The sequence below is a fragment of the Alosa sapidissima genome, chromosome 1 (genome assembly GCF_018492685.1).
Source record: "Alosa sapidissima isolate fAloSap1 chromosome 1, fAloSap1.pri, whole genome shotgun sequence".
Classification (NCBI taxonomy): domain Eukaryota; kingdom Metazoa; phylum Chordata; class Actinopteri; order Clupeiformes; family Clupeidae; genus Alosa; species Alosa sapidissima.
Window position 1 is genome coordinate 14,722,881 of NC_055957.1, and position 14,278 is coordinate 14,737,158.

At 39.1% G+C, this 14,278-nt stretch overlaps 3 gene segments (V, D, J or C); all 3 read right to left on the reverse strand.

The window, feature by feature from the left end:
• Positions 1 to 380: 380 nt before the first annotated feature.
• Positions 381 to 1,147, reverse strand: LOC121719591. The segment is given in 2 exon segments: positions 381 to 825; positions 918 to 1,147. Coding segments are annotated over 2 exon segments (348 nt in total).
• Positions 1,148 to 2,918: 1,771 nt separating this feature from the next.
• LOC121717848 lies at positions 2,919 to 3,760 on the reverse strand. The segment is given in 2 exon segments: positions 2,919 to 3,276; positions 3,431 to 3,760. Coding segments are annotated over 2 exon segments (402 nt in total).
• A 1,471-nt stretch (positions 3,761 to 5,231) lies between these two features.
• On the reverse strand, positions 5,232 to 12,493 carry LOC121723255. The segment is given in 5 exon segments: positions 5,232 to 5,235; positions 6,895 to 7,026; positions 9,810 to 9,814; positions 11,941 to 12,254; positions 12,362 to 12,493. Coding segments are annotated over 5 exon segments (501 nt in total).
• Between the last annotated feature and the right edge of the window lie 1,785 nt (positions 12,494 to 14,278).

Below are 14,278 nucleotides of genomic sequence, written 5' to 3' on the forward strand. Positions count from 1 at the left end.
AGAGGAGTAGAGGAGTGATAGAGAGCTGTTTCTGCCAGAGCCAAATCTTCAATTATGAGTTCAGTAAACGCATGTTAGAGGTGGGTAATGTTGACAAGTACAAAGAGTACTGAACCAGTGGTAAGGGACACATTTAGGACACCTTTATATAGAAGCCATTGAGGTGCCTGATCAGGATATATACCAGTGTCAAATAAACAACAATAATAAAAACATTATGTTATACCATTGAATATTGGACAAAAAATGAATGTATTTGAAAGGAAAATGACACACCAAAGTCAACAGTTTGACAAATGCAGTCAAATATATCAGGTAATTTGTATTTTGTAACAGTTTGTTACAACAGCATGCATTTCAATGATGCAACAGGTGTGACCACAGATGCTATTCACCGGAAAACCTCTGATGGTGTTAAACTGATATCAGAGCACTGAGAGAAAATTACTTTGATCTCTGAATAAAAAGCATCCTATTTAAAATGTGAGTTTTTGTACAGCTTCTCTGAGTCTTTGTATCACTGGGCTACCCACAGAGCACAGTAGTAGAGAGCTGTGTCTGCCAGCGTCAGATCTTTAATGATGAGTTCAGTAAATGTTTCATCGGTATTAGAGGTAAATCGTTGGTCTGAGCTACGATCATCACTGTTTGATCGAGCACCTTTGTATAGAAGCCATTGTGGTGCCTGATGAGGATACTGTCTGTACCAGTAAAGGTAAACATAACGGCTGCTTGTCTCATATGAACATTTCAGGGTAACTGTTTTCATTCCTTCTGGGTGACTTACACGGTCCCGATCAGGATCAATGCTGTCAGCTATTATTTCTGCAAACAAGCACATTAAAGAAATCAAAATCAAAATGTGCATCATGGTGATACATAAAACATGAGAAAAAAAGAGAAAAAAGTCAGTTTACCAGTGATGATAATGAGAATCAGAAGTAGTGGTTTACCCATGTCCCTTCCAGATCAGTTGTTCTTGGTATGTGTGTGTGTGTGTGTGTGTGTAATTTGTTGACTGATGTGCTGCTCTGTGGATGACTGAAAGTGTGTCTGTAGCTACCTTTTAAAAGAGAAAGGAAATGCATCAGGAAGTTACACTCTCATGTCACACAGCACAACAGCATTATTACACTCATTAACGATTTCTATTCATTTAGTGGGTCATGACTGAACATGTTGTACATTTAGTGAGGGTTTTTAAAACACCTGTTCAGTGAAAGCTTTTTTTTTCAGTCTTTTTTTCACAGGTGTTTTTAAACATTGGTGTTGAATCATTGCCGTCTTGAGATAAGTTTCAATACTACATTTAAAACATTACAATTAGGCAAAAGGGACTGGATGGAGTCATGTAACTTGAAGTGATGTAAAGCAATACTGGATGACATCACATTTTTGAAAAACTGTACAGTATGTAAACAAAACGGCAGCAAAAAAAAACCTTTCAGCAGCAAAAAACTCACTTTTCTCCTTCTAAAATTCCCCAAAGCTCCCTTCCCCCAAACTCAAACGGTCTGGTTGGCAAATGCAATTCGCACAATTGTGCACTCAGTGAAGTGAGTGAACTGATTCATGAAAGATTGATGTGACCTTAAAGCTGCAATTGGCAAGATTTTTTTGATCATATTCACTGAAACCGACACTATGCACCAATAGAACAACATAAACCAGCCGGTTTTAGAAAAAAAAACCCACTTCTACCTCCACCTGTTATTTGTTTTGCAAAAATCCACAGCTCCCAGTTCTTCGAGTCCAATCAGAGCAGGGCTGTGTGAGATCTGACGGTCAATCACAGTCTGGTGCAGTCAGGTGCGCACTGAAGAGCACAAACTCGATGAGAGGGTGCTCGGTGGTAGTGGGGGAGGGGCATGAGAGTTGTAAACATCGAAAATTTTGGCTCCTCAAGTCCCCTCAATCGACTTCCCAACTGCAGCTTTAATGTGGGTACTGTACCAATAATGGACACAATTTGTTTGTTTTAATGGCACAAAGAATTAGTAATCTGTAGATATGCATTTAGAATTTATAGCAAATTATTTTGCCTACGGGTTGCTAAAATGAGAGACAGCATCGTTCTGCTATAGTCATATAATTGAACTGTGATGACAGCCAACAACCAATGCAGCTTATTATGCTGTTTTTATTTTCTCTCTCTTTCACTGTCTTTCACTGCCTCTAGTGTCATGTTTTAATACTGTGCAATAATTGTGTAACCTCATCCCCTGGAAACAAGATAGGTTGAGTTAAGTCTGATTACACTTTACTTGAAGGTATCTACATTAGAGTGACATGCCACTGTCATGAACGTGTAATAAACATTATGAACAAGTTATTATTGTTCATGACATAACACTTCTTTCACTCGCTTCTGTCAAGTGTAATTCGGTTTTTGTTATGACAAGTTAGGGTTAGTGTTATGACAGTTTCATGTCACTCTTATGTAGATACCTTCAAGTAAAGTGTTAGCAAAATTCTTTGTGCCACTGACCAACACTTTTAGACCACTAAGGAAAGAGGTGATACCCTGAGATTGCCTGACAGATGATATCCTAAAAGATGGTGCCTGGCATTAACAGTCTCTATTTAGAGATAGGCTAGCTAACAACAGGCATTTACAATGTCAGTGTGACATGTTGGTTCACCTGCTGGATAAAACAGGTGCTGGAGAAAGTGATATTGTTATTCCCTTTTCCCTTTTTATCGCAAACTATTATTCCTTTTGCTTACATTTTTGCCCAGTACATATGTTTGTTCATTGCAAGCACTAATATAAGCATAGATTCCGTCACTCTCTGCCTCACCATCAGACGAGGATCTAGTACATTTGTGCATTTTCTCTGAATATGTTTTAACTAAAATCAATTCAGTGTAAATGATGTTTTCCACATTTGTGTCATTACCATTTTCAGGTGTCTCTTGACTATGATTGTTTTTGTATGAGAGCTGAGTCTGCAGCTGTCACTGTGGGCTGCAGAGCACAGTAGTACACAGCAGAGTCAGACACTTGCAGATCCTGGATCGTCAGATTAACAGCTTTTGTGTCTGTGTTGAGTGTAGCATTGAATCTCCTCTTAAAATCTGGGCCATTGTCTTGTCTAAGAGATGTTTTCAGTAGAATATATTTTGGGAATCCATTTGGTTTCTGCTGATACCAGAAGAGGTACTGATTAGCAGTGGACGCTGTGGTCTCATACTGACAGCTGAGGGTCACCATGCTGCCTTCAAGACCCGTCTCATCTTTAGGTTGAGTAACAGAGTCGCCCTTTACAGAGCACACTGTGAAGACAACAGAGCCACATGAAATACCAAAAAGATTGAAAAATATGATTAAACATTACAGTATACTGTATCTTGAATTTCCCCTTAGGGATCAATAAAGTATCTATCTATCTATCTATCTATCTATACTGCATTTTAGGATATTTCTTACCACTGAAATAAACAGCTAGAATGAATGCCTTTATGTAATATTCCATGGTTGAACTGTGGTGACTGGCTCACTTTGGACTCTCTCTGTCTCCTTCAGTTCTTATATCACATTCTGACACACACATATGGTGCATTGGAGCTTCATTCTGCAGGTTTTGACATTACATTTGCGCCCCCCTCAGTTCACAATGAGAACAGCACAAAGTACAGAGCGACAAGCCTTAACAAAGACATCAATGGACTCTTTTCCAGACCAACCTGCAGAGAAAATTCATTCAGTTATACATTTTCAGCCAATCTCTATGTGCTACAGGGCAAAAGACATTTAAACATTAAAAACACTGAAAGAAATAAAAAAAAACATTAAGATATTATAATAGGCAGCAGCAATTATAGGGTTAAAAAAGCAGCTAGCCAGGTTTTAGTCTGCTAAAAAATAATGTTTTAAGTTTTTAAGAGAGGACATTCCATAAGGGGCAGCAGAGAAGAAGGCCCGATCACCCATTGTTCTAAGTCTTGTCCTGGGGTGTGGAGACGCTTTGAGTGAGTAGAATGGAGGGATCATCTTGAGATTAGTGGGGTGAGTAGGTAGGGGGTGGTATTGCCATGGATGCACTGGTGAGTGAGAAACCAGCAGTCTTATAATACAGTTATGTCCCCTCAGTTTGAAATGATAAGTGCATCATAAGGTAGACTAACACATTTTGATGTTAACTTTTTACTTTTACTGTTTGCCGATGTTAATATTCCCGAAAGATTACATTTGCTTTTTGCAGTTTTGCACACAAAGCATTCTGTGTTGAGCATTTTGTAGATGTCATGGGCCTAATTCTGTAGATATCATGGGCCTAATTCAACAAAGTACAGATGAAGGACCTTGCCTGTTTGAAAACCTTACAGCCTTGTTGTGTAATGTTGATTGGCCACCGTGGAAAATACCCTGATACATATGTATATGTACAGTACACCTTTCCTCTGTATTAGCATAATTTCTAAAGTGTATTGATATGTATTTGTATGAGTTACTGTACAGTTGAATAGCATTTATTTCTGGTAACAGCCATGGGTTACTGTACAGTTTAATAGCATTTATTTCTGGTAACAACCATGAGTTACCGTACAGTTTAATAGCTTTTATTTCTGGTAACAGCCATGAGTTACTACAGTCTAATAGCATTTATTTCTGGTAACAGGTGTGACCACAGTCAGTGTTCAACTCCAAAAATCTGATGACAGGCAACTGTTATGAGAACACTAACAGGAAATGTCTTTGATGTCTGTTGGCATGAAAGACAAATTAGTTTTTGTTCAGCTTCTTGCTGACTTTGTATCACTGGGTAACAACCCTCAGGGCACAGTAGTAGAGAGCTGTGTCTGCCAAAGTCAGGCCATTAATAATGAGTTCAGTAGATGACTGCTCCGTAGTAATACCAAACCGTTGGTCAGATTTATGTTCATTTGTCTCAGATCGAGCCCCTTTCCGCAGTAAATACTGAGGAGCTTCATTTGGATGCTTTCTGTACCAGTAAATCCAAATGTAATTGCTGCTGGCTACAAATGAGCACTTCATTTTCACCAAGTCCCCTTCATGGTGAGAGATTGTCTGTCTCTCGGGATCCAATCTGTCAGCCATTGTGTCTGAAATGAAAATGAATTAAAAAAAAGAAAGAAAATTTCATATGTGTGGATAATATCAAACATTTCGAATTAGAATTATGGCTACTAACCCTAACAGTATGTAACAATACAGAAAGAATAATAATGATTTCTTGAATAATTATTCCTTTGGTTTGGTTTACAGCTTACCTGTAGACATAAAGAGGATTAGCAGAAGTGTTTTCTACATAAGTCTGATGCAGCAGCAAGTCAGTAATGTGCTCTTTCTGATGTGCTATTGTGTGTGTGATTGTCTGCTCACTGGAGATGAAACAAGACACAGGAAGAGTATTTGTCACCAGTAAAAAAAACTCATAGCCTGTAAAATACAGCACACAGCTAAGAGATCCAAACTATCAATGGATGACTTGGAAGGGAAGCAGATCAGGGAAGTCTGTTTTTATGAGTCTATTACAAACATATGGGTCACCTCACCCATGTAACATTCTAGTTTATCACCATGTTGTTATATAATCTATTCACTTTCTCATGTTTTAAGGGACCGAATGCTGTGAATTTGGCCTTGAGCACATTCTATGAAATATGGGGCTTTAAGTATAGCTGAAGGACTGGACTGACCTTCGGTCATAGTTGTGGAGTCTCTGCAAGTCTCGCAGTAATGCTGGAGGTGTATCCTGAGGTGTTGTTGGGTTGGGTATTGACATGTGTCCCAGTTATCAAGTGTAAGTATAGAGAGGGTGGATATGGGATGCTAGACAACACCACTGACAAGACTATTGGGAACTTAAATTCACAGACAGGTGAGGGTGCCCATCTGACAAACCCCAGTAATCAAAAAGATATCTCACCAATTCCAAATGATCAGAATAAGCATGACTTCTCTTGATCCCTGGGAGGTTATGAATGAGAGGTGGAGTATAATTTTATTGTCAGTTTCTTTGCCATGCATGACACATCATTATTATCTTTAGCAAACAGTTATTGTGTGCACATCCCACCTTCTGGCAGGTGCAGGACAAAAGAAAACTTACTCAATTGAAACAATAATGTCCTCAACATTGCTTTTGACTCCATTTAGTAGATGGGAACCGAAACTTAAACCAGTGGCTGTATGATCCTCTCTCAACCAGAAATAAAAGGAGAAGTCTGGAAAATTTCATAATTTAAGATGTGTCACTTGGTATTACTCTGTGACTGTAGTGTTTTTGGAAGGAGCGTAGTATTATGAGTACAGTAGAGACAGAACTTCCTGTTAGGTTTTTGTGTGACAGTTAACTAGTTAGTCTTCACTGTGGGCCTCAGGGCACAAAAGTAGAGCGCAGAATCTGAAATTTCAGCAGAGGAGAGATCCAGATAGAGTTTGTTTTTAGTCATTCTCCCAAACAAACGAGGGTCCACATCTGATGTCTGATTCTGCCCGGCAAAGGCAAAGGTCATAAGATGCTGAGGAGCTGATTTTGGATGCTGTCGATACCAAAACATGTTGGGTGAACCTAAATAAGAGTAGCCGCATGAAACGGATCCCTCCACATCAGACACTTCAGTCCTGTCTGGAGTAATATCATTCCCATGAGTGAGTCCTATGAGAAGAAAAATAAATAGAATTTTCCTTATTAAGAACTAAAATATATTAACCATGTAGCAATGTTGCCGTATGGTATGACATTCATTCAATTTTGTATCCCAGATACTGTATGCTTATTATTTATTATTACACCAAATGTTATGTGAAAATTACATTTAAAAATGTTATCTCTACCTGCTATGGTCATGAGGAGTAGCACTAAGTAGTGAAGCATAGTGAACTCAGTGAAGATCACGATAGGCCCTTATTGAGCTCAAACTCACATTCTCATCTGGGTGGGAAAGTTTTTCAGAACACATCCTGTCAGCTCCTCCTCCTGCAGAAGTGGCTGATGCATCAAATCAAGCATCAGCTGAGCTGCTGAGGTGGGGCTACTCAGGAATACCTTAAGTGGACTAACAGACAATGTGTACAGAGTAAGCTCTGTACATCATCACAACTGTGTTCATTTTGTAATACCAATACCTCAAATATCACTTTTACAAAGATCAATGTTACCATGTCAACGCAGTCTTTACACTGTATATTATATTAAATGTTGTATGAGTACTCAGAATATAAATGAGAATGTTGCTCTTTTTAATTTTTTTTTTTATTTGGCCTCTAAAGTGACCTCTTGCTCATGTTGTGATAATATGAACTGATATAATTTGATGATGATGCATATTGTTTTATAACAAACTACATCATACTACATTTCTACATTTCTTGCACCAATGCTGCACCATATGCTAATGTACTTATGCTGATACAAAAGTTAAACTCGTCTCTTTACCACGCTGTCTCCAAGAAGATATAGGTACCCCTTATTAGTCATGGTTGTACTCAAGATTTCCTCCTCTCACCTTAGTGTCTCAAACTCACATTGGGTTGTTTTAAGTGCTGTGAGAGATATACATTGGTATGATGCTATCTAAATAAAATTAAATGGAACTGAATTGCAGAATACATTCAGAAATGCTGCCATCCAGTGGCCATATACCTTATTACTCCATAACATCCACGCCATCAGAAGAGTAACACGAAGGGACAAATCCAAAACATGACTTAATCCCAAAATTTTCCCAGACATGAAAATATCAAAATCACGTGTCTTGAGTAACCTTTTTATGTAATCAATTATTATGACCGCCGCGCAGCGAAGTGGCGGTCATATAGGTTTAGTCAGATTTTAGTCAGGGGTACACGAAACTTGGTGGGCATGTAACCCCACATGGATAGCATGGAACCATCGGAACCACCAAGAGGACCATTTTTTTTTGTATGTTGATCTCAAGGGGCCATGTCAACCCATTCCATAACCACTCCTTTCATGTATAGCGCCACCTAGTTAAACACAAAAAAAGTAAAAATGAGGTGTTTTAATCGCAGGTATCTGTGACCTAACATAGTCAAAACTGCACGAAATTGGAAGTGTAGGATCATTATGACACCCTCTGAATGCATGCCAAGTTTCGTTAAATTCTGCTCATGGGGGGCCACACAATAAATTAATTTATGTTACTATACACCAACTGGCCTGTAGGTGGTCGGAGACAGTTTTCTGTGAATATCTTGAGAACCGTAGGGCCTAGGAGGTCCATCTTTTTTTGTATGTTGGTCTTAAGGGGGCATGTCAACCCATCCCATTACCACTTATTTCATGTATAGCGCCACCTAGTTAAAAATTAAAAAGCAAAAAATTAGGTGTTTTCATCACAGTATCTCTGGCTGACATGGTCAAAACTGCACGAAATTGAAAGTGTAGGATCATTATGACACCCTCCGAATGCATGCCAAGTTTCGTGAACTTTTGTTCATGGGGGGCCTTACAATAAAATCATTTATTTGTACATATGTGTTATATAAAGTTATGGTATTTCAAAAAAATCCTAAAATGAATGGGCTTCTATGGGGTTAGCAGAGAAGTGGTCCCTCCAGCTTACATTCTGATTCTTCTACTTCCGGGAATTCGCCTGCCCCCTTGATACTCGCGCGTGGTGGTCGCGACACTAGTTGCAATATTCTCCTGAACAGAGGTGTCGCTGTTGTGAAAAGGCTAACGCTAACTACATTACACAGTAGAAGAAGCTGCTGTAAGAAACTCTAGCTAGCCTCTGTGATGGTACTTCAGACTTTGGTTGCTGCTATTCACAACTACCATCATCATTATCATCTAGAGTTTCCAAGGTGTGTGCACAGGTAGATAGATAGATAGATAGATAGATAGATAGATACTTTATAGACTAGGCAGGATTTTGGAAAATTATTATTTTTAATGTAGTATTTAAATAAAACATTTTTTATTTAAAGTCCCGAAAGCAAATCATGTTAATTTTTGGCATACAACATTTTTAGGAGTTTTGAAGGGTGCTGAATTCAAATCTTCTGTATGCCAGGCTCAAAAATGTCCCATAATGCCCCAAAATGGAATTCAATGTCATGCTCAGATTTAAGATCAAGACTAAAGAAAATGCTTGAAATGTACATACAATTGTTGTCTCGGATAATGAATAATTCATGAAAAAAGAGGACCATGAAACAGGTTGATGGCGTTCTGAAGAATTTACTTGAAACATGTTTAGAAGCAAGGTTGAATACCATATTTTAACTATATATTTATATTATTTATCTTATTTACTATTTATTTAGTATTTGAAGAAAATGCTTGAAACTCTTAAGCTAAAGGCATAAAACTGTTACAACTAGATTTGCCTACTAATGAAATATTGTACCTCAGCCTATTGTTTTGATGTCCAGTGTGCTATGATGACATGTTTGCCCATCCCTCCCTACCCTTACGCCTACACACACAAATACCCTGAATGAGGCCACACCGTCTATCTATACACTGAGTAGGTGCTTGTGAATTATGTCGCTCCCCTCACATGATGCTCAGCAGTAACAGGTAAACTATAACATATCATAACAATTTGTTTAGGACCATGTAATACATCTGTAATAGCATGTAAAGATTGTTATGTGAGGATTATGTATAGGCTAACAGAATAATTAATATATTATAAGAAACTAAAAAACGTTAGCTAGTTAGCCTAGGAAGAAGCTAACTAGAGCCTTCACTCTCCGGGATGTGGGCCGCCTCTTGATAAGATGTTGCCCGCAGCATTCAAGACCCCCGGCACATGAACTGCTCTGAGAGAGCTGAACCGCCCCGACTCTCTCTCCCACTCACTTCCTGTCATTCTTCACTGTCCTGTCATTAAAGGCATAAAAAGCCCAAAAAATATATATTTAAAAAAATAAATAAAAATGTTGTATGCCAAAAATTAACATGATTTGCCTTCAGGGTTAATTTCTTTTAAAAATTGACCTAGACTATAGTGACCGTACACCAACAGAGTTTTCTGTGAATATCTTGAGAACCGTAGGGCCTAGGATGACCAATTTTTTGCGTATGTTTGCCTCCAGGGGTCATGTTAACCCATTCCAAATGCACACATGTGCATAAACAGATACACACGCACACACATCACAGTAATCATACGTATGACACATACTCACACAGTAGACATATTTACGCATGCATGCACATGCACACACACAGGCACATACGCAGGCACACCCACAAGCATGCACACACACACACACACACACACACACACACACACACACATAAACATGTACACGCACACATGCACACAATTCAAGAATTTCTCAGAATTATGAACAGGCAAGATGGTGGTGGGGTTGTATAAAATTAATTTTACATGTGAAATCTATGAACTATTCATGTTTTGGTACTTGTTGTCCAGCAGATACCAGTGATAATTGAGTGTGCATAGTGCAATTTAGTGAGACAGTTTGACAGTTAGGCGTGATTTATTTTTGTGGAAAAAATGTGCTGGACTGGGAGACCAGTGAGCGGTGTCATATTTTGTACCGCTCTGCGGTACATCTAGTTACACATGCTGTCACGCATTAACTATTTTGGCCACTAGATGTCGCCAAAAACTTCTGTTCTGTCCCTAGCTAGTCACTTGTTACCCAATCCTCTTGTTATCCAATTAACCTGTTCCTCATTGTCTCTGGTCACATGTCTCATTTCCTCATTGTGTCAGTGTATTTAAACCCTGCTCTTTGTCTGTGTCTTTGCTAAGTCTTCATGATTACCCTGTGTGTCTCAAGCTCTAAGCCTTTGTGGAAATTTGTGGAAGTTTTTGCCCTGTGGATTCTTTACCTCTGTGTTGACCCGGACTGTTTAAGGTATCTCCTTTGGATTCTCCTATTGGATTTGTTTGCCTTTCCTCCCTCGGACTGAACTCCGTTATCTGAACCCTGGCTTGGCTCTTGGACTTTGATTTTCTGGATTACGCCTTGGATTGATGTTTTTGGATTTAACTTTTTGGACTGTTTTTGACTTTTTTTCGGATCTTCTGAGCTTTTGTGTCTAAAACCTGAAATAAACTCAGTTAATCTTACTTTGTCTGCTCTGCACTTGAGTCATTAGTCTCAGTGGCCTAGTGGGTTAAAAGTCAGTTTGCCACTCCGACGGCCAGGGTTCTAGACCCGACCGTGACACATGCATCAGCAGGTCTTGTCATCAATCTGCACAGCACTGTACTGTTATGACTGTTGAAATACCATTTCCCAGTGTATATCCTATAGTGTTTTTCATGAGCTTTGTGTTAGACACACATTGCACTGTGTTTGTATCTGTGTAAAGGACACCCATCTATAACCAACTTTATAATTTATGGTAGGAATGAGAATAAAATGTGTGGCTTGGTAGCTGGCCATGGTCCAAAAGGGATGGGATGCATATTATGCTCACAAACGATCTCCACTGGCACTCCCTGTGGATAAGGGGCAATGTGGGCGTATAGCTACGAGTAAAATGGAGTGACTGGTGGCCGCTGGTCAGTCAGACCAATAGAAATGTCACTTACTTTTAATTGATGGTTCAGAATTGTCAGAAGTTACATTCTATTTATTCATTTCTCATTTAGGTCATCAGTTTTCTCCACGGAACGAATACATTGTTGTTGTTATGTTGTTTGCTATTTCTTTGAGCCACTCACAGAATTATTTGTAGTAATATTTTTTATGTGTGCCAGATGTAACAATCTTGGTGGTTGGTTAGTGTTTATTGCCCTCTCCGCTTTACAGTAGGTGTTCACATCAGAAAGTAGGGAATGTATCAGGCTCTGTCTTTAAAACATTACAAACACAACACTATTATGTGCATTTTCTCTGAATATTTTTTAACTAAAATCAATTAAATGATGTTTTCCACATTTGTATTATTACCATTTCCAGGTGTCTCTTGACTATGATTGTTTTTGTATGAGAGCTGAGTCTGCAGCTGTCACTGTGGGCTGCAGAGCACAGTAGTACACAGCAGAGTCAGAGACTTGCAGATCCTGGATCGTCAGATTAACAGCTTTTGTGTCTGTGTTGAGTGTAGCATTGAATCTCCTCTTAAAATCTGGGCCATTGTCTTGTCCTAAAGCTGGTTTCTGTAGAATATATTTTGGGAATCCGTTTGGTTTCTGCTGGTACCAGAAAAGATACTGTTGAGATGCTAATGCAGTGGTCTCATACTGGCAGCTGAGTGTCACCATGCTGCCCTCCAGACCCGTCTCATCTTCAGGTTGAGTAATGAAGTCCCCCTTTGCAGAGCACACTGTGAAGACAATAGATCCACATGAAATACAAAAAGAATATTTAAAAACAAATACAGAAATTGTGTGAAACATTACAGTATATATTGCATTTTAAGATATCTCTTACCACTGAAATAAGCAACTAGTATGAATACTCTGATGCAATATTCCATGGTTGAACTGTGGTTACTACCAGTGATAATGCAGCTCACTTTGGACTCTGTCTGTCTCCTTCAGTTCTTATATAACATTCTGACACACACATATGGTGCATTGGAGCTTCATTTAGCAGGTTTTGACATTACATTTGCGCCCCCCACAGTTCACAATGAGAACAGCAGAAAGTGCAGCACAACAAGCCTTATATTCAAAGACGTCAACGGACACTTTCATAGACCAACCTGCAGAGCAGATTAACTCAGTTATACTGTACATTCTCAGCCAATCTAAGTGTTACAGGGTAAAAGCAACATTAAAAACAGTGAAAGAAGGAAAAACACATTAAGTATCATAAGAGGCAACAGCCACCAGGATTAAACAACAGCTAGCCAGGTTAAAGTCATATATTTTGCTAAAAATAAATGTTTTAAGTCTCCGTTTAAAACTGTCCGTAGGCAGTGACAGTCCGTCAGAGTGTCAGAGAGGGCATTCCACAGACGAGGGGCAGCAGAACAGAAGGCTCTTTGTTCTAAGTCTTGTCCTGGGGGTGTGGAGGCACTTTGAGTGAGTAGAACAGAGGGACCATGTTTAGTGGGGTTTAGTGGGGTGAGTAGGTAGGGGGGACATTGCCATGGATGCACTGATGAGTGAGAAACGGGCAGTCTTATAGTACAATTATGCCCCCTCAGTTTGAAATGATAACTGCACTCATAAGGTTGACTGACAAATTTTGATGTCATCATTTTACTTTTACCGTCTGCCAATATTGATATTATTTACCAAAGCGTAAGCGGAATCCAAAGCGTGTTTCTCGGTGACTGTCTATCATCAAAGTGAGACCTAGCCACACAATAGACATGGGGTGGAGCTCCCCTGAAACGTTCCCCTGAAATAACCGTAAATAAGCATATTTTGAAATATGCATTTCAAAATCGAGATTGCACACCTTTGTGCCACACGCGAGCCACATACAAAATCTTAGGTCAGTCTGACAAACAGTCAGCGAGATATGCGTGCCACAGACATTAGGACACACAGACGCTTCTTGCCTTTTAGATACATAGATCATTGATATCGGCCAACAAAACATTTCAAAGCCATGTTTGTAATGGTGTAATGACATTAAAGCTAAAAAGAGTTTGTTTGTAGAATCCATGGCAACGTGGTTTTGCTTTAGTCTAAACGAGTGAACTAGCTGGCAGAAAACAACTAGGCCTATTTCGTAGCCTATCATATCTTAAACAAAATATGACTGCCGCTCAGTCCTGTACATCCGGTCCGCGAACATAAATCACCCTAATCAATTTGTATCCATCTTCTACTCCATCCCCCACTCTTGAAAATTTTGTGTATGCTTGTTTGGCATGCCTGTGTGTGTGTGTGTGTGTGTGTGTGTGCTGGCCGCACAGCAAGTAGCCTACTGGCGCTGCAAAGGTGAATAGATTTGTAGCACTAGCCAAACAATTTGTAGCATTGTTATAAAACCTTTAAAATCTCTAAACAATCACAAGTAGGGCAGTTCATCACAGTTCATCCATTGCAACTGGACTGATGAAAGGTCATGTACACCTGTAGGCTACATTGTTTTTGGGGAAAGCAGAAGGTATCAGTTTTACATGTATTTATTTATTTATTAATTTACAAACAAAACAATCCCTGTCATTCCCATGCAGTTTTCAACAGCTATCAAGAAGAGAGGTCATGCCATGGATTTTTGTGAATGTTTCTTCTTCTACATTTGCAAGATTTCAGTCATCTTTAGTTCATATGATATTCAACTTTATTGTCGATGCACAAATTAAATACCAATAGTCTAAAACGAAATGCAGTTTTACATCTAACCAGTGGTACAAATAACTGACATGTCCAAAAGGGCCTTCATGAA